At 38.3% G+C, this 21,506-nt stretch overlaps 1 protein-coding gene across 2 annotated transcripts in view; it reads left to right on the forward strand.

Moving 5' to 3' along the window:
* The first annotated feature begins 4,778 nt into the window (after window positions 1–4,778).
* The window catches only part of UACA (uveal autoantigen with coiled-coil domains and ankyrin repeats), a 102,327-nt gene continuing 85,599 nt past the window's right edge, over window positions 4,779–21,506 (forward strand). Inside the window, exon 1 of one of the 2 annotated variants that reach the window (XM_087824736.1) lies at window positions 4,779–4,889. Coding sequence is in view for 1 of the 2 variants with exons in the window: in XM_087824729.1 (XP_087680855.1) it covers window positions 7,825–7,899 (75 nt within the window). In the remaining variant the exon portion in view is untranslated. Of the gene's footprint in view, window positions 4,890–7,747; window positions 7,900–21,506 lie in introns of those variants that run through there. The other variant, XM_087824729.1, reaches the window with a different exon arrangement.

Consider the following 21,506-nt stretch of genomic DNA (forward strand, 5'->3'; position numbering starts at 1 on the left):
GTCAGACAGTTACTGAACCCTGACCAAAGTTCCTTGTGTTTATCTGGGCTTATGGATGAGTAGTCTGTTTTAAAAGAGGCAATCAAGAGCTCTACCTTTGAACCATGCACACTTAGAGCCATCAATCTTCTCATTAAAGAGAAGCTGTCGGCATTTCTGGAGTTTTGTATAACCAAGACTTGATAACAAAGGTTAATTTTCACCAAATGAAATGGGTTGGGTTTTCTTGACATTAAACCTGAATTCAAAGAAATAATTGTGGATATCTCAACCGCTTATATGTGTAAGGTTAATTTTGCAGGGAAGTCTAGTTTTGTACCTGACCATGCTTCAGATTTTATGCTCCCTCTTTCATTATTGAAACTAATGGCACACTTGATGTGAATGGCAGTCTGTACATAGCCAAAGACAGAGGAACAGGTGGAAAGGAGCCCTCTTCAGGAGATAATGGGGAGGTTCAAGATGGAAACAGCAGAGTGTAAAACTACTCTCAGTGGGGGAGATTTAAAAAGTTTCTGCAAGAAGAAATAGGCATCTCAAGAAGTTTCAGTGCTGAGTAACAAAGGAAACTCACACAAGTGTCTGTGGTTATATGGAGCAGAAGCTATCTCCTCTTCCCACTTTTCTTCTTCCTATTTTAGTTTTGCAGGATGGAGTCACTAGAGAGCTTACTAGAAATGCAGATGGTTTCAAAATCAGTGTCAAAAATGACCTACTTATTTTTTGAAAGATCTCTTATGCAATGTGTTTTAGTTTTGATTGTGCAAGAGGTGTGATAACTGTCTCAGGTCTTTCATTTCTGGGGCAGCCATACGAGTTGTGGATGGAGATGCCCTCACTCATGACCCTGTGGCCATACATGGCTCTGCCAGCTATCTGCCTTGGCATCTGAGCTGAGAGAGAATGACTGATATTCTGGGATCCTGCATGGAATTACTGACTGCCTTTGTTGGACAGATTAACTGGAGCTACCAGGAACAGCAGGAAGCTCTGAAAATGAAGAGGGAAGTAATTGGATATGGAATTCATAACTGAAACTGGTCTAGAAGGAGATCTCCATGTTTGAAAAGGGAATGGTTTATGTGTAAATTTTCAATGTTGTGTGTTAATTTTTCCCCTCTCCTCCTTTTAAGGAATGCATTTGTGATCTTGTTGCCATTATCATCACATCATTATCAATGAACATCTCCCAAGGGTGCTTTCTTATCTGCTCGGGCTGGTGCCCTGGATGTACTTTGCCTCCCTAGTGTTCCTTCTCACCTCTGTGCACTCATTGCAGCTCCCCCCAACCGTGAGTACCCTTCTTTCATGCAAATTTATTTCCCAATCTTTTCCATTTTAGAATACTACCCACATCTACTATCCTACCATACAGTTCAGTAAGTAGTTGTCCTTCAGTTGAGTTATATGTTAGCTTTGTTCCCTAGTCCAGAACACAAGTTCCTTGACAGCAGGGGACAAAGGATAGAGCTGGTAAAGAGACTAACTCTTACCCGTTTGTATTTGATTTTTTTTACATTGTACATATATAACTTGTTAAAACAATTTTTAAAATACATTTCCTGAGATTGAAGATGGTGGCAGACTGAATGGAAGCTACACTGACATTCTCCCAGGACCAAACTGGAATTACAACTAAAATATAGAAAAACCACCGTGAATAATCAACTGCAACTGAAGAGCTGGAGAGGACCTTCATAACCAAGGAGGAAAAGTGGAGACCACATATTGACTGGTAGGAATTGTGGAGGTGTGAGAGGGCTGGCCAGGCTCCCATAGGTAGCAGCTAAAGGTCCAGAGGGATATCTCAGCTGTGGGGGTTTCCCACTGAGGACTCTGGGGCCTAAACCCCAGGCTGGGCTTCCCAGTCAAGATCACTAGAACTGAGAAAGGTGCCCATATAACATCTGGCTGTGAAAAACAGCTGGGTTTCTGTCTGCCAGGGAGAGATGGCTGGAAATGCAGGCACCCTCTAAAGAGGCAACACACAAAGTTTTGTGTGCAGCCTTGGGCTCCAGCAGAGGGATAGAAGAGTGGACTGGAGCTGTGTGAAGAGATTCTAGGGTTGTGGACTCTAGAGATAGAGCTCAGAGGGCATCCCTCTGGATTCCTGTGCCAAGTCATTCCTCAGACTTGCAGAGGACATCTTTCTCAGGCAGACATTTTGCTGCTTTTGCCTGAGGGGGAAGCAATTGCCCCACCCTGCTGGAAAACCTCTCACCCTTCTCTAAGGAGTGTCTATAGCCTGAGGCTCCTTAAGGGACTGATAACAATCAACCAACCCACCCTGTGTTGCTTCAATGGCTTCAGGCTCATTAAGAGAATCAGAGTAATCAGCCTGCAGACAGAGGCAGACCTCAGAGTGCTTTAAGTCTTTGCCTGATCTGCTTCTGGACCCAGCCTTGGAAAAGCAGACTTTGGTGTGCATCTTGGTCCTGTCCAAATGCACCCAGCCCCAGCAGAGGAGACCTCAAGCTTTGAGTTGTTGATAGCTCCAAACAGGGTACTCAGGGCTAGTCACAAACAGCGTCTGACTTCAGCCTGCACCAGAGACCCTCCAAAAAGGCTGAGAATCCTAGCAGATCTACCTAATACATAGAAACAAATCCACATAGGTAGCCCAAAAATACAAGCCCCAAATAAAAGAATAATAGAAGTCTCCAGAAAAAGAGCTAAATGAAATGGAGATAAGCAATCTCTCAGATATAAGAGTTGTTCAGAATACTGACTGTAAGGATGTTCAATAGCATGAAAAAAGATATGGAAACTATGAAGGAAAATAAGAATGACATAGTAGAAATAAAGAATACATTGGAAGGAATAAACAGCAGATTAGAGGAAGCTGAGGATCAGATCAGCGAATTAGAACACAGGGTAGAAAAAAATCACTCAGTCAGAGATCCAAAAAGAAAAAACAATTAAAAAACAGAAGGATAGTCTAAGGGAGCTGTGGGATAACATGAAACAGAACAATATTTGCATCACAGGAATGCCAGAAAAGGTAGAAAGTAAGCAAGGGTTAGAGAACCTGTTTGAAGAATAATGGCAGAAAACTTCCCTAACCTGGTGAAGGAAAAAGTGACACAAGTTCAGGAGGAACAGTGAGCCCCAAGCAAGAAGAACCCAAAGAGGCCCACACCTGGACACATCGTAATTAAAATGACAAAAATTCAAGACAAAGAGAGAATATTAAAGGTAGCAAGAGAAAGGCAATCTGTTACCTACAAAGGAGCTCCCAAAAGGCTGTTAGCTGACTTCTCATCAGAAACTGTACAGGCCAGAAGGGAATGGCATGAAGTATTCAAGGTAATGCAAAACAAGGATCTGAAACCAAGACTACTCTATCCAGCAAGGCTATCAATCAAAATAGCCAGTGAAATAAAGAGCTTCTGAGACAAAAAAGGCTAAAGGAATTTATTGCCACCAAATTAGCATTGCAGGAAATGTTAAAGGAACTGCTGTAATTATAAGTAGAAATAGAGAGAGAGAGAAACATAGGCATAAAGAATTAAAATGGCAATAGATAAGTATCTATCAATAATAACCTTAAATGTAAAACCAGTCTCTACAAATTTAGGAAGGCTGAAATCATATCAAACATCTCAGATCATAAGGGCATGAAATTAGAAATCAACTACTGTAAAAAACACTCAAAATCATTCAAACACATGGAGGCTAAATAGCATGTTATTAAACAATGAATGGATTACCAATAAGATCAAGGAAGAAATTAAAAACTTCCTGGAAACAAATGAAAATGAACACACAACAATCCAAAATCTATGGGACACAGCAAAAGCAGTCCTACGAGGGAAGTTCATATCACTACCAGCCTACCTCAAAAAGCAAGAAAAATATTTAGTAAACTATCTAACCCTGCAACTTAAAGAATTAGAAAGCTCCCCTGTGAAGCTGTCTGGACCAGGGCTTTTGTTTGCTGGGGTTTTTTAAATTACTGTTTCAATTTCATCAGTTGTTATTAGCCTATTCAGGTTTTCTGATTATTCCTGATTCAATTTTACATTATCTCACTCATATGTGGAATCTAATAAACAAAATAGGCTGAGGAACAAAATAGATCCAGAGATATAGAGGCATGGAACAGACTGATGAATGTCAGTGGGAAGGCAGGGGTGGGGGAGTGGGTGGGGAGAGATTAATCAAAGAACTTATATTCATATATGCATAACCCATGGACACAAGCAATAGTGTGGTAAAGGCCTTGGGTGGGCGGTGGATGCAAGGTGGAGGGGATCAATGGGGAAATAAAGGGGGGATATCTGTATTACTTTCAACAATAAAGATACATGAAAAAAAAAAGCATTTCCCTTCATGGTTTTATATATTATAAAACACTAGAATTAAACAAAAAAATTCATATAGATTCAGAATGGTAATAAATAAAAACTTATCTAGATTTGATTAGTGCCTTTTTGGAAGATAAAAATAAAGAATACTCATAATAGTTAACAAAACAAAACCTGTCTGGCTGAATGCTAATAATAGTGAGTTTACCTCACGTAGGGGGCTTCTACATCAACATGAAAAAAGCCTTGCTGGACATTCAAACCAGTGCTATTTACTAAGCTGCTCTCAAATGGGAAAAAGCAGACATCAACTATCAAGTTTCTAGCCTGGAAAAATCCATCAAGGCCACTGGACACAAACACCATGGGCACAACATGCAGACAGTTCATAAAAATAACTTGTCTTACATTTTTGGAAACTGATGCAAGCTGTATTTGTGGCTCTGTCTGTTGCTCTTTCTTTATCCAGTAACAACTGAAACACTGTGAGAACTTGGATGCTACATGAGACACCCACCCAGTACAGTAAACCCTTGATTTTTTGGACCTCATGGACTTTGGATTTAATGAACAAAATTTCTGGTCTGTATGTCAAATGTGAAAATTAACACCGTATTAATTTAAAAATGCTTTTAACCCAGATTTGCTTACAATTAAATTAACAGGCTATTTTTTATTCAGTTATTTTTAATAAATTTTAGCAAATAGGCCACATGTTGGGAAAAACACTGCAGTAATTTCGCTGACACAAATAAATATTACATATGTACAACTAGAGTCTACATATTTAAATCCAAGAGTCACCACTCATCAACAATGTCTGGTGAACAATTAGCACGTGATCACACTGCATCTCAAGGGGTAATTGGTTCTGTTGTCCTGTGGGACCTGCAGCAGTTTTAACTGTGTTGGCCAACGTTCCCACTTGTGCTAAGCCACGCCCCAGCTGTGTGTTTTGTTTACTCAAGATGACTGGGGAAAGCACTCATTTACTAGACCTATTCAGTATAAATTTAAAATTACAGTAATATATAAAGAAAACTTTTCTGTGAAATTAAACTTTTCATACATAATTAATTTTAATTACACAAATGTGTTAAGTAAAAACAGACTAATTTGTCAATTTTTTAACATATGCATTCGGAAAACCTACTTTATTATATAATGGACCTTCAGCTTTAATGGATACCCCCTCACCCTAATTAATCCGTTGTATCGAGGTTTTACAGTATTCACTAAAGGGGGAGTACCAATCCTGTGTTACATGAGTACACAAAATAAATAACCAGGATTCACTGCAATAGCCAGAAAGAATGCACCAATCTATTCGGAAGTATTTATTGAGCACCTAACACAAGCTAAGCATTCTAGAGAATTCAAACATTATCTGTTTTCCCTCATTTTAAGGAGTCTGAAGTCTAGTAGTAAAATAATGCTTTTTCAGAACAGATTTGTTAGCATCATATGAGGTATAATTAACCATTCAGGGGATGGAGAGAACACTTTCAGTTGACTGATCAGCGAAGGCTCTATTAGAGAGGAGGGCATTTGAAATGAATGTACAATCAGAATAAAACCTTTTAATTAAAGTATTAAATATAAAAAATACTATATGCATCATAAAGACTACAAGCTAACTGAATTTTCACAAACTGAACACACTAATTATGAAACCAGATAGAATAGTATAATACTCCAGAAGCCCCCCTGTACCTTCTTCAAGTCATTCTTGGGGGAGTAGAATTTTGTTAGATGAATGTAAACAGAGAGAAAATTACTGGAGGAAGGATCAGTATGCATAAAGATGTGGAAAGTAAAAGTCAAGACCTGTGTTTGAGGAATGGACTGAGGAGTAATTTGCTTGGAGTGTCAGCTGGTGGACAGGGTTGGGTCCATGTTATAGCGTTAAATGCCACGTAAAAAAGTTAGATTTTATTCATTAGCCACTGAAGACCTTTGAGCAAGAGAGAAATATTTTGTAAGATTTTTGATGGCAGTTGTTAATTTATTGGTAATGTGAGAGGTGAAACTGGAGGTCAGGTGACTGGTTGGGAAGCTTCTATAAATAACCCAGGTATGAGATAATTTGGGCTCTGCAGTGGCAGGTGAAGAAAGGGAGTAACCATCCCCAGACAGTATAATGAGTCAACAAAAACTGAATGGCTGTGGGTCTTGAAGAGGAAGTTCAAAAAAATGTCCTTCTATAGAAGTAATCAAGAAAAACCAAGAGAAAATTGTTATTTACTATTTTGTGCAGGGTTAACACAATCTTTGAATGCTGTCTTTCCAAGAGAATTCTAAAAACTTTCTTACAGTATTTGAATAAAACCTTGTTACCCTAAGGAAACTGACCTTTCAGACAAAAAGAGTTCTTTGTTAGCCAGAAATGTAGATTGTTTGTCTTTTATATGGGTGCATGCTAGAATAAACATTCTGGTGGGAAAAACTGACTCCAAGGAATACTTTTGAAAATGTCACATTAGCAACAAATTATGGAGTGTTGTTCACAGGTTTATTCATTCTTCCTTTAAGTTATTCTCAGATTTAATCCAGATTTCTGGATAGGATAAATTAATTTCATCGTATATTTTTACTTGTAATGTGTTGTTACAGGAAGTAAACAATTTTTTTGGAAGACCATAATACATTTTTCTTCAACAGCTTCTTGTATCACTTTGGCTATGTGGTTCATTTTTTTATTAAAGGCAACCCCAGTCCCCGCATTCCATTTCTTTCCCTCCAAAGCAGTGGGCTCTTGACTCAAATAGTGATCGAGCTCCTAACTTGTGCTTTGATTTGCTGTAAGGTCTTTCAAAGCCTGTTCTTAACTGTCCTTCGTTACAACTGGCACCTTATTCCTAGAGGCTGCTCGTTTGCCTGGTCTTTGAAGCGCATAGTTGACTCCAGGCACTGGGATTTGTAGTAAAACATCAGCAGATGGAAGGGAAGCTGCGTTTAAAAGCCAGCGTGTGCACAGTAACCTGGAGTCCTTTCTAGGGCCAGGCGGCAGGAAGGGAGCTTTACTTGGGAAGGAGCACGTGGGTGGGAAGAGGAGGGGAGTCCTGAAAGAGGAGAGCTGGCGGAGGCTGGACCCGTGCTCTCTGCAGACCTGAGGCTCCACCACCCAGGACGGGAGGCGCCGCTGGTCCGGAGCCTGGCTCTGGGGTCCCCCTACCGCGCTAGTAGCCCTCTTTCCCCGCTCCCGCTGCTGAAGTTCCCAACTTTTCCTCCGCCAGGGAGAGGAAGGGTGTTAAGAGAGTAAGGGAAGTCCCTCCCCCTTCCAAAATTTCGATTGGCCGAGCCCAGCCCTACCCCCGGCAGGGCCGCGGGCGGATTGGCCGTGAGGCTGCGGGGCGCCGCCGCGCGGCCCTGAGCGGTCTGCCGCCCGGGGCCCTCAGGTGGCAGGTGGGGCCGGGACCGCCCGCACCTCGGCGCGCTCGCGTCCCGCAGACTTTCAGGTTTGCTTGCGGAGCGGGCACGACGCGCTCGCCAGGAGCCGGCCTGCCCAGATTCGGCCATGAAGACCCTCAGGTACCGCCTAAGGAGGCAGGACGCGCCCGGCTCCCCGTCGTCCGGCGCCGCCACCAGCGCGGTGAGTCCTGCCGCCCGCGCGCGTCCGGGGCTCCCGGCGCTCCCTCCCGCGCAGTCCTCCCCTGCTCCAAGGCGCGCGCTTTCCCGGCTTTCCCGCAGCTCCGTCGGCCCCTGCGACTCCTCCCTCAGGCCGGGGCTCCACGTCGGCCCTGAGACCCCGTGGACCCTTCGCACCCGCCGCCCTCGGGCCAAGCCGGGCCCCCTGCGCTTCTCCCCCCAGGTCTCCCAGCTCCCGGCGCTTTGAGATCAAATCGCCCCCTCCTCCGCAGCCCCGCGTTTCTGCGTTGCCCTCCGCCGGCGACCCCCGGCGCTTGCCCCGCTCTCCGCGCGCTCTCCGTCCCAGACCGGCTCTGGGGGGATCTTGGCGGGTGCCCTCGGTCCCGGGGATCGCGCCCGGTATTCGGGTGGTCAGGGCGGACCACCGGCGCGTCCCCGCCCGGACTCCGGACCTCCTGTGAGTCAGAGGCTAGGAGGATTGGGCGCCGCTTGGCTGGGTGGATGTTTTCTGGCCGCTGTCTCCTGTCACTGGGAAAGTTTGATTTCTGAGTGAGGCAGATGGAATCGGGAATAGTTGGAAAGACAGAGCCCCAAATGAGTGGCGGCTCTGGAAGTGGTGGTGAAATTGGGAAGGTAGTTATCCTGTTGGGCCGTGTAAGTCTCACCTGTGGGACAGACCCGTATGACAAGATCGAGCCTCAGCAGCGGGACAGACTTCCATTCGGTGTTGACGTGCAGCCTGCCTTCAGTGTACGCGCTGAGTACTCAGGGCCTCTCTTTAGTTGGCAGCAGAACAGAAATCTTGAGAAACAGCCTGTCTGCAGATGTTGGGATTTAGATAATTTGGCAAATTCGAAGAATGGCTTTATCATCAACATTTTATATTATTGAAATAAACGTTATTTAAAAGTCTTGAAGAGTTAGAAATGAAAAGATGTGCTCCAACTGCTTAGTTGCCCATCTGGAGTAATTAAAACGGAATTCTGTACTTTACGTAGATTTTGCCAAGTGATTATATGCTTTTTATGAGAATACTAGTTAATCTGCTTTTGCTTTTGCGTTAAATCAGAATTGTGCTTTTCTCTCCACCTATTTATAGGATAGTTTTTCTTGGACTCAAAGGAAATCGTGGTGAAACTAGTTTCTTTAATTCCCAATTTTTAAAAAAGGGATACTTCACGTGGTATATTTGATGATTTGATGTTTATTAAAGCATGAATTTGTTTTATAAGCACATTATTTTTAAAAATAATTGAAAGAAATGTTATTTACCGATGTCACAGGTCAACATAGTTGAGTTAAAGATTCAACTTCTTTGTAGTACAGGCTGTGCTTTCAGCTTTAAAGATATACGTTTCTAGCTTTTTTTGCTATATTTTTCCATTTGGTTTTCACTAAGGATTCACATCCCACTTGGAGGTTTATTCACTTTAATTTTGTCTTTTTTTCTTCTAGAATTGCAGAGTAGTCATTGGTATTACCAGCATGCCAGTTTGCGTTTTATTACTTTTGAAACATGAAGTGCATCTCTTTGAGCCTAAATCTTTACCACTTGCTAAACTGAGCATTTTATTGTGTGTTTTTTTAAATAGCAGCATAAAAATAAAGAGAAATATGTGGTGTAAAAAACAGAACCTATCTGATTAGAAAAAGTGAACATCTCTCAGTTTAAGTTAAATATTAGAATATGTTTTGTAAAGTATTAAATAAAAATAAATGAGTGTGATGACTAATAAAGCCAAACCAAGCATTGATAGGAAAAAAAATGTACAGGAGAAATAAATCCTTTCTGCTTTTTGGTCTATAAACCATAATCCTTAATGTCAGATTTGGTCACATATGGTGCATATTGTTATGATTGAGCATCTTTTTCTTTTCTTTTTGCTTCCAAAAGTATTTAAAATTGTATTTATTTGCTTTGAATAGTTAATATAGCACATGGCTTAATATTTGAAAGAAATAAAAATATTTACAGCAAATAGTGCGTTCTTCACCTTTGTCCTTCAGCCACCTGTCCCCTTTCTTCAGGGGCCACTTGTGTTCACTTGCTTGCATGTCACTCCAGAGAAAATTTAGCTATTACAAGCAAATAAAATATTTCTGTATATTCTTTATAGAAATGGTAGCACACTGTACTCAACTGTTCCATATCTCCTTTTTTTTTAAACTAAATATCTAGGCCCATTCAGAGTATCCCGATTCAAATCTTTTGCTGTAATATACATTGCTATGATGAATAAGACTGTATATATTTCAAGTGTGTGTGTAAGTTCAGTTCCTAAAAGTGAAATTGCTGGGTTAAAGGATACATGCATTTAAATAGAATGTTGTTAAATTTCCTTCCATGCATCATGTACCCAATGGGTGTAATATTTTTTTCATGCTTTTGTTTAAAGTCTGTATAGATTTTTTGATCTTTGTGAGCCAGATAGATAAATGTGCTATCTCGGGATAGTATAAATTTGTATTTCTCTTATTATGAGTGAACTTGAGCATTTTTTGATAGTTTTAAGAGTCCCTTATATGTCTTCTGTGAACAGTTTATTCTTTCCATTTTTCTATTGGGTTGTTGATTTTTTCCTATTCATTTATGTATACATTATATCAGGGAAATTAGCCCTATTTGAATATGAATAATATGAATAATATGAATAATATTATTTCTTAACTGTTTGTCTTATGACTTTGTTTATGGTGGTGTTTGCTATGCAGAAGGTGGTTAATTGAATTTATTAATCTTTTATTTTGTGACTTTTAGGTTTGTGTTATATGTTGGCCTTTCCACTTTGCAATATTAGGCAGAAAGAAAAGAAAAGCCCCCTAGGTTCTTTTAGTTTTTTATTTGTTTCATTGTGTTTTTGTTTGTATTTTTAACATTTAAATCTTTGATCCATCTAGAATTATTCTGGTATAAGATAAGAGGTTCACATCTTACTTTCTTTTTTCTGCCCCTTTTGCTACCTGATTTGAATCTTAAAACATTTAATGGGAATGATCACAATATGTTTCATACAGCTCTGATTTGAGAAAAAAATTTAAAAATGCCTATTTCATAAATATTTTTATTTAATCTTTTTATCTGGAGACACATTAGAAATAGATTGAGGTATGTAAGTATTTTATGACATTATAGTACATAAAATATAGCATTAGTTTAATATGCTAAATTATAATGAAATTCAGATTAGTTACAGAAAAAAATTATTTAAAATATTCTGAATTGTACCATGGTTATAAATAATGCCAATGAGTTTAAAGCTTACTAAATGGGTGTGTGTTTGTACACATATAAATAAATAGTTCACAATTACCATTTGTGGGTAAAATACATTTGAGAGACTTTTATTAATCCAATCTGGAAATAGCTGCATCTTTTAATCATAAGATAAGACAATTTTTGTTTTTACATTTATTTTTAATTACTAAACTGGAGCTTCAGAGTTCTGAAAGAGATAATTAAGTGATTGTAAATGCTATTTTAGATCTAGTCAATTATATGTACAGTCATTACATGTATAATTATGTTTGCAATTAAAGTCCAGTGAGGATAGGCATGTTTCATTTTTACCTAGTTGAGATTAGGAAATTTGAGTAATTAAAATTAAGGGACTGTAATTCCAGAACTAGTAGTAATACTGCAAACCAATATTGTAAGCACACATTTTCAAAAGGTTTCCCTTTTAATTGTACCTATGCTCAACATTTGTAGCTGAGTAAATTCTTGCTTTAACGTAGACTATGACCTGGGATGTTCTGCAATGATTATTTTGCTGCCCTTTCTCTAGACTACTTGAAAATAGTGTAATGAATTTTATAAATCAAAAACCAGATATGTTCTAAAGCATCTTATTAATATCTTAGTACCCTGAAAAAATATTGGTATTTCAAAAAGCATTTAGAGTTACCAATGTTGCAACTGAAAAAAATCTTAAAAGAAATTTCTTTTGGTTCCTACTAAGAACAGAAGTTTGTGATGTTTAGAAAGCATACAAGATTAAATATGAATTTGTTTTAGTTGTGATTTTGTGAATGAGAGCTTTGTGTTTTCCACTCAGGGATTTAGGTGTGTTTTAAAAGATGCTAATGTTATTATTATTATAATGATTTGGGGTAATGTGAATAATAAGATCACAAATTGTTATGTTTAAAGTCGTGATACTTTGGCCCTGGTGGGGTAGCTCAGTTGGTTGGAGCTTGTCCATATGCACCAGGGTTGCTGTGGATCCCTGCTGGAGAGCATAAAGGAATCAACTGATGAATGTGTGGGTGAGTGGGGCAACAGATCGATGTTTCTCTCTCTCTACCCCTCCCTCCCTCCCTCTTACTCTCTCCCCCCTCCTTCTTTCTAAAAAAATCAGTTAGAAAAAACTCATACTTAAGCGCTGTTTACTCGTTTTCATTAAAGATGCAACCTTTAATTTAAAATGCTTACCTTAATTAAAACTATTCAGACAGTTTCTTAGATTTATCCCTACATTGTATTTCTTGTGGTTCTTGAAGGAAGATCACAGTCAAGAGGCCCTCTTTTTATACTTGGATTTCAACCCAGCTGCAGTTTTGCTCAGGTCCTCATGCTGGTTTGAATTGCTAAATTTTATTATAATGCCAAAACAGAAGGGTTGGGCTACTTTGGTATGTCCTAGAACTTAAATGACGAGTAGTTAAGGATTTTAATTACTTCTTTTAATGGTTTTGTGTCTTTATTGTGCGCATACACATTTTTCAAATTTAAAATTATTCAAGAATTGGACCTTGCTCAGCATTGGTCTTACTTAGTTTGAAAAACATTTAGGTAACACATAAATTAGGTTCAAGAGTGAGTTAATAATAAGGTCATTTTTGAAGAAATGGATAATTCTAGTTTGGGAACAGAAAATGTACAAGATGAGTCTGGAATCCTTTGTCATGCTGGAAAGCAAGAGGGGTATGAAAGATTAGGACTTGGGAATCACTTGAAGTGGCTCCCATTTGACCAATGGTGGGACAGTTTGATCATCAGTAAAAATAATACAACAGTAGACTGAAGTCTTTAAATCCATGAGTTCATAATAATGATTACCAAAAAAAGAGAAACTTGTCACTTTTTGAGAATGTTCGGGAACTGATGTGTTCTTTTAATACCCAGAAAAATCAAGAGAAAGAATGCAACATCATGCTTTTTCTCAGGGTAAATAAATATTCAATAAGGTGAAGTTTCTCTTTTATAAAAGCTGTTTTATTCTAGCTAATAGGTGAAGCTTCTAGTGAATAAATGGATCTGGAGTCTAGACAGGGATTATCAGTGGGTACTAATGTCTCAAAGACAACCAGACATAATTTTTCTCCTGATGGAAATTCCATTACTATTAACAGTCTTGACGAAAGAACCAAACTTGAACATGATAGGCCTCTAGATCTAACCACCATTTTACAGAAAATACAGGGCATAGAGGAATGTGGGATGCAATGAGCAAAATTCTGATCTTGGGAAACTCTGTAGAACAAATGGCTGTTTTGTGTTTTTTTCTGAAAATAAATTATAAGGGAGAAAAAAAGGAAAACTATAGAGATTAAAAGAGATTTAGGAGACATTAACCAATTGCAATGGTAGACTTCATTCAACCCTGATTAAATAATTATAAAAAATAAACATTTAAAAGCCAATTGAAGAAATGTAAACACTAACTAGATTCATGGTAATATTATAGAATTATTATTTTAAAAGATTTAAATGTCACAATGGTAGTGATGTGGGTATGTTTATAAAATGTTTTGTCTTTCAGAGAAATATTTAGAAGTATACTATTTACAGGTGAAATGATGTGAAGCCTGGGATTTACTTCAGAATAATATGTGGGTGGGAAAAGTAAGTGGGAAGTATAGTTGAAATAGGGTTGGTCATGAGTTAATAATTGTAAGTATTGTATTTACTTTTGTGACACTATTGTATTTTTCATATGTTCTAAAATTTCTATAATAAGAAAGATCACATCATAGCCTTCAAGAATTTTAAGATTAATTAGTGCGTGGCCAGGCGTGGCTCAGCGGTTGAGCATAGACCTAGGATCAAGGTGATTGGGGTTCGATCCCCGGTCAGGGCACATGCCGGGGTTGCGGGCTGCAGCCAATCAATGACTCATCATTGATGTTTCCATATCTCTCTCTCCATCTCCTTTCCTCTCTCTGAAATCAATAAAAATATATTTAAAAAAAAAAGATTAATTAACATGTTACCTCACTCAGTAAATCAGTTTTTAATTGAAAAAAAAAAAAAAAAGAACTTTAAGAGAGCTAGACCTACAATAACAATAATATAGTATTTTAAGAGTCATAATAAAGGTGTATATAAATTGCTGTGGGAGCATGGATGGATATGATAGGGTTAGGGAGAAAGGGAGAAAGGTAAAGGTTGAACCTGGCGAGAAAGACAGTTTGCAGGGCTTTCCAGGCAAAAGCACAGCAAGTACAGTAGTGTGGAGCTGTGAAATTATATAGCCCTGGAAGGGAGCTCCAGGTATGGAAAGGAAGTTTGGCGTTTTGGTAGGGGATGGCACGGATGAGGTGTGGCGAAGTGAAAGTAAGGAGTTAGAGGGTGGCAGCTGGGGGATATAGTCAAAGGAAGGTTTTTCTTTCTTTTTTAAACTTGAATTAAAATTTTGAATTCCTTTACAAGTTTAAACCATTGTTTAGAGAGATTGCTGGCTGAAGCTGTAAAGTTTAATCTTTAGAAATTATCTCATTAGTGAATTAACAAGTTCATCTTTCTTTTCCCTTTCCTGCCAGAATTAGCTAATAGCCAACAAAATTTTCTCATCAGCCCTATTTAACTTAGTTGTATCCTTGGTGAAGAAATCTAGATCCAAGGACATTAGATTTAAATATTATAACTCACGTTTTCTCTGTTTCATTTTTATCATATGGAAGCCTTTACCATCCTGTTATAGATTACACAAACATTTGTCTGTCCTGACACCTAAGGGATATAATAGCAAATTATTGAAAATTTCTACTTGCATGGACTTATTCATGAAAGGGAAGTCAAATTGATTTCTATAGGGAACTTGCCTAAAAATGTATGGTTGAAATGTATTTCCTGAAATTATAAATGGAATGATAGGATAGTATATGCATATTATGGGATTTTCCTAAATCATTAAACAATTGAAAGCTTTATTTGCTTGTCTAGGCTTAAAAATACAGTAGGGTGGAGAAGGCCTAGTGGCGTGGGGTGGGTTGGATGCCGGGTGGAGGGAATCAATGGGGGGGAAAAAGGGAACATATGTAATACTTTCAATAATAAAGATTTGGGGAAAATAGACAACAAAATTTAAAAATATATAGCACAAAAACACAAGAATAAATTCATGTGTTTGTAGTCACAAAACAGTTTTGTCTTTGGGACTTTTTTATTCTTAGGAATCCTAAATGTTATTGACAGTGACTAATTTATATCCAAATGGTATAGTCTCTGAAATGATGTGCAAAAGATGAACTGACATGGAACAGACTGATGAATCCCAGAGGGAAGGTGGGACTGGGTGGGTGGGGAGAGATTAACCAAAGAATTTATACGCATATATGCATAACCCATGGACACAGACAATAGTGTGGTGAAAGCCTGGGGCAGGGAGTGGGGACAGGGTAGAAGGCGTCAATGGGGAAAAAAGGGGACATATGTAATATTTTCAACAATAAAGGTAAATTAAAAAAAGAAAAAAAGAACTGATAATAGTTGCATAACCAAAGCTCTGGAAAAGGATGGGATGTGATGACCTGGCAAGTGCCCTTGAGAGACAGTAGTGCATGACTGAACTAGTTAGGAGAAATGGCTGTCTATTGTTTTAAAAATTGTTTCCCCCTATTAAAGGCATACATGTTCATTGTAGAAAACAAAGTGTAGTTGAAGATAAAGAATAAACCAAGTCACCCTAAATGCTGTTTCCTATGCCATCAGTCACTGGTTATGTTCTTTTTAAAGATTCTGTACTGCCTTTTTGTTATTCAATTAGCATTTAATTACCTTGATGCCACAGTAAATAATACATGTATAATTTTTTGAATTATAGTTTATTCTAATAAACTTTGTACTTAATATTGTAATTTGAAATGATTTGAGCAAATACAAATGTCCCATTAGGAATCCTCAGTACATGCTAGTGAACTATTTAAAAAGGAATCAGTTATGAGAAATCCAAGTACCAAATATGTTTAGCCAATATTTATTGAATATATGTGTCCCAGAGATTGTTCTAAATGCTTTACATTAACTCAGTCCTTCTAGAAACCCTAAGAATTGGGTACTATTGTCATCATTTTGCAGATGAAGTTAATAATTTACTTGCTGAAGGTGCCATAACTAATAAGTGGAGAGCCAGGTAGCCTGACTATGGAACCTGTGTCCTTGTGAACTGATATAATTTAAAATTTAAAGCTATGGGATTTGTACTTTAAGCCATATACCTGGGACCTTTCAGCCCGAGGGCTGACACTCAAACCACTGAGCCAAACCTGCTAGGGCTACATGTTTATTTTTGCTGCTTGGCCAGTTGTAGATAAGAGAGTAGTGTGTGTCTCTCACTATAGTTGTGTTTCTGTCACCTCTTATATTTCAAACCATTTTTGATGTACTTAATTTTGTGATAATTGACACATTAAGATTCATGGCTATTTTATATTCATTGTAGAATGTAATAGTATAAAAGTCTCTGATTTGTCTCATTATAACTTTTGTCTTGAATTCTACATTGTTTCTCATATTATCTGTCATATTATCCCTTTTGCCTTCTTACTTTTGTGTGTATGTGTATGTTCACCCAGCATATTCTCCTGTCATCTTTGCTTTTAGGTATTTAGGAGGACATTTAGGTGAAGTAAGTCCTGAGAATCCGAACTAAAAATTATTGCCTGACTATCTGGAGGGGGCGGGGGGTGTGTGTGTGTGTGTGTGTGTGTGTGTGTGTGTGTGTGTGTGTGTGTGTGTCTCTGTCTGTCTAAAGGGTATACACACTTTTTTAGGGGGGATGGTATATTTTTAAATTTTGTGTGTGTGTGTGTGTGTGTGTCTCTGTCTGTCTAAAGGGTATACACACTTTTTTAGGGGGGATGGTATATTTTTAAATTGACCTTATTGATATGTTTTCAAAGTTTGACATTACCTCGATAGTAAGATTTTCCCTTTCAGGTACACAAATATGTATGTCCTCACCTGAGGATATATTTTTTCAATTCATTTTTCTTTTTAGAGAGAGTGGAAGGGAGGGAGGGAGGGGGAGAGAGAGAGAGAGATGTGAGAGAGACACATTGATTGGCGACCTCCTGAATGCCCCCTGAATGGGGCCAGGACTCAAACACACAACACTTTGGCGCAAGGGCGGATGAGCCAACCACTGAGCTATACTGGCCAGGGCACAAATATATATATTTTTAATCTCAGAGACTTTTGGTTAATTTGAGTGTGTAATAATTCTTCCAGTATGTTTTTGTTACTCTATATTTTTCTCATCTGCAGGGTACTTACCCTGTGCAGAGGTTGGGGTACTATGAAAATGAGTTTTCATGGGGAAGACATGTGGGTGTCGTTCTAGTGAGGCTGGCACATTCCGATCTTTTCAGCTGTATACTGAGGAGTAGGCCACAAACACTTGCTTATTTAGTGTTTTTAATGGGATAGCTTTTCTTTTCATCTTCGCTTGAGGATATGTTCTTTTTAAAATTGATTTTAGAGAGAGAGGAAGGGAGAGGGAGAGGGAGAGAGAGAGAAACATCAGTCACAATCCAAGTATGTGCCCTGACTAGGAATCGAACCTGCAACCTTTTGGTGTACGGGACAACACTCCAACCAACTGAACCACACCAGCCAGAGCTTTTTAATGAGAGGTTTTTTGAATGGGAGATCTTTTTTATGATTCATCTCTTTTTAAAAAATTTACATTTTATATTTTAAAACAGTACTTTCTATAAATATTCATGGCAATGGATAAGTAGACAAATGTGGAAATAAGAGTGTTTTTTCAGCCTTAGAAAAGGGAAATTGTAGGCCAGTGAATGTCCATTTACAGCTTTTGAGCAGTATGAAGGGGCATGGTGATGTCTTAGTGTTATAGGGTCAAGCTCTGCAGTCTAGGTGACTTGGGTTTGAATCATACTGCTCCCAGTAACCAGCTTTGTGACCTTAGGCAAGTCACTTAAATATATTTGTTTCCCCATTTGGAAAATGGAAAAGCAGTTAAGAACTCAATAAATGTCCTTATTAGTAACTGAAAAACCTCACCTAAAATCATTTTATTTTTGTCCTTTATAACCAGGTGAAATTTAGTCTTTCCTGATCTTTTCCTTTCAAATTAATACATGCCCTCGTAGACTTTTATATACCCTAGATCGTCAAAACATCATCTGCTCTAGCCTCCTGCCCCAAGGGAGATAAGTGATATTTCTATTTTTCACTTATTTAAAAAAAATATTTCTTGAGGGGGATGAGAAGATGAGGAAGATAAGAGCTCAAAGTATTATGGGGGAGCTCTATAAACAACGTAAAGTAACTGCTGTGATAGAGCAGTATGCAAGATGCTGATTCAGGCTGCTACTGAGGAATCAGTGGTGTTTTTGCAGGATAAGTTGCTACTGCTGCTACTTTTGAAAAATTGAAGTGAAATTCATACAACATAAAATTAATCATTTTTAAAGCCAAGTCAGTGTTTTATAGTATATTCACAATGTTGTATAACCACCATCTCTGTCTAGTTCCAAAATATTTTCATCAACCCAAAAGGAAACTCTGCCCGTTAAGCAGTTGTTTCCCAGGTCTCCTTCCTCTAGCCGCTGGCAACCACCAATCTACAGGGTACCTTTCTTAATTTGAGGCTAAAAAGTGGGTTGGAGTGATCCACTAAAAGATGAAAGTTTTTTTCAGAGGAAAGAGCAAGAGCAAAGGTATGCAGTTGAGAAATGTCATGGAGTTGGGGGCAGGGGCAGTTGAATTGTCAACTCAGCTCTGGTGGATTCTAGAATAATAGGCAAGGGGATTGGATGGGAGGTAGGCAGGAGAGGGTAGGGTGGGACTAAATCTTGGGGTGGCTTAAAATTTTCCTTGTTTTAAGAGTGTTGGGCTTTGTTCTGTATATCCAGAAGTGGGGAATTGTATGGTCAGATGTGTTTTATTAGATGGGTTATTGTGGTGGCCCTGTTTGGGGTGGATTTGAGGAGGGTCAGGCCTGGAGGTGGGCAGATCATTTATAATGCTGCTGCAATAATAGAGGCAAAGATTATTGAGGCCCTGAATCTTTACAGTGCTGGAAGGATGGAGAGGAGGGCACATGCTAGAGAAATATGAGTCACCTGAGACCCAGAGAAGTTGTGACGTGTGAAAGTCACACAGTCAGAGTCCTTGCCTTGGTGATTCCCATTAAGCCCCTTGGGCTTGATGTAGTGTGAGGAATGTGGAGGTCTCAGTCCCTGACTGAAGGTAGTTACTTTCTAAGTGAGAGAGAGAACACTGTCTCCATCTTCCTGTAAGCTAGCAACTTAGTATTGTTTTAAAGTGCACCTATAATCAATTTTGGTGATGAATAGCTCATTGTCCTGATGATGGTGGTTGAAAAATACTTTTGAAAGTTTAACTTACTATACTAATAAACATTATAATCACAGATTTTAAGCAGGTATCTAATTTGTTTTCTCCAACTTTTTATTATGAAAAACTGAAACATACATAAAATGAGAAAGAATAGCTCAATGAACTGGGATCCACCTGCTCACTACTTAGATTTAAAAGTTAACATTCTGCTATATTTGCTTTACATATGTATATACACATTTTCACTGAATCTTTTGAAAGTAAGTTGCAGACATTATATTTTACCTTTAAATACTATAGCAGCCCGGCTGGGCATGGCTAAGCGCTTGAGCATCCACCTAGAATCCAGGAGATCGCGGTTCAATTCCCAGTCAGGGCACATGCCCGGGTTGCGGGCTCTATCCCTAGTGCAGGAGGCAGCCGATCAATGGCTATCTCATCATTGATGTTTCTATCTCTCTCTGCCTCTCTCCTTTCCTCTCTCTAAAATCAATAAAGATATATTTAAAAAAAATACTATAGCATGCTTCACTTAAGAATAAGGTATCTTTTTACTTTTCTGTAATATAATAGTGATTTTTTAAACTGAAACTTGCATTTATAGGTGAGGAAACTTAAGTGTTATATGACTTATGAGGATGAAACAGAGTTGGAAGAAATAATATTCTCCAATTCCTGCTTAATAGTACTCTCTCTCAAACTTTAGTAATGCTAATGTAGTGTCTTAATGATTCCTGTCACATTCATGGAACACTGTATTAATTATTAATATTATTTTTAAATGACTTACTTCAAAACACTTAAATATCAATATTTGGAAAGGAAACTGTATGAAGAATAGGAAGAAAAGGGGGTCCTACTGGTCCTCTGAGCTGCAGAAATGATTTTGAGATGAGCATCTCTAGGGAAGGGGCAGTAGAAAAGGGGTGGGGGCAGGTGGGAGGAAGAGGCTGGTGTGCAGGAATGTGGCTGAAGGCTCTAGGTGAGTACTTGTACTCTGTTGGTCCTGTCGCTTGGTTGAGGCATGGACCAGGACTTTGGTGCAGGTTCCTGTTGGGCATTTTTCTTTTTTTTCTCACTTCATGCTCCAGGCCCCACGGTTGCACTTATCCCTGCTGCAGGCTGATATTAAGTGATCTGGAACCTTCGAAGGGGCTGCCAGTAGACTGTGTCACCCATATTTGTACTTGTGCCAGTGAGGTCTATACGTCTGCATAGTGATGTATAGAACACGCACTGAGAAATGCTCAATTTCAGTATTTGGCTACTAAGTAAATACTTTCTGTGTTGGAGAGTGTATATTTTTAAAAGTCAGCACATACTAAGTACTGTGTGCCAGGTACTGTGTTGCCTAATGAATGTCAACAAAAAAGTCAGTGTATATTCAAGATTATTAGAAGTTTATTTTTCTTCAATTCCTTTTCTCTACACTTAGAATCACTGGGAATTATATTTAAGAATATAGCAATACCATTTTTGAATAGCATATAAGTTGTTAAATATTCAGAATAGCTTATATGAATGTGGAAATTATTGTGTTGAATACTTTTATATGATTACTAAATAAATATTCTAGTTTAGAATACTAGATACGTGGCCATTTTTGTTTTCCTTTATTGGTTTATTTCATTAGGGTGTTTATAAAATCAGTGATTTTCTTTAACATAAACTATTATTTTACTTTTCCCTGTATAAATAGAAGGAAAAACGTTGTGCAGTTTTAAAAGTATCTTCTTTCATTTTTGTGTCAATACTGGTTAAGTAGGCAGAATAGGCAAAAAGATGATGATGATGGAAGATCTTGGAAGATGATGATAGTGCCACTTGCCTTTTAACCTTACCAGAGATTTTAGGTACTAAAAAGGGTGAAAACATTTTAGAAGCTGTAGAACAATAAAAATAGACATTTAAGCAGTTATGGTTATCTATCAATTAAGCCATTAAATTAGTTTTTATTAGGTGTGCCTAAAGTTGTACTGATCGAGTTCTGAAAATGTGGAAAATGTTGTTTTCATCTTTATGCGGTGAAGAATAAAGTTTATTGCTTATATGTAGAATGA

The sequence above is a fragment of the Miniopterus natalensis genome, chromosome 1 (assembly GCF_054644295.1).
Source record: "Miniopterus natalensis isolate mMinNat1 chromosome 1, mMinNat1.hap1, whole genome shotgun sequence".
NCBI classification, from domain to species: Eukaryota; Metazoa; Chordata; class Mammalia; order Chiroptera; family Miniopteridae; genus Miniopterus; species Miniopterus natalensis.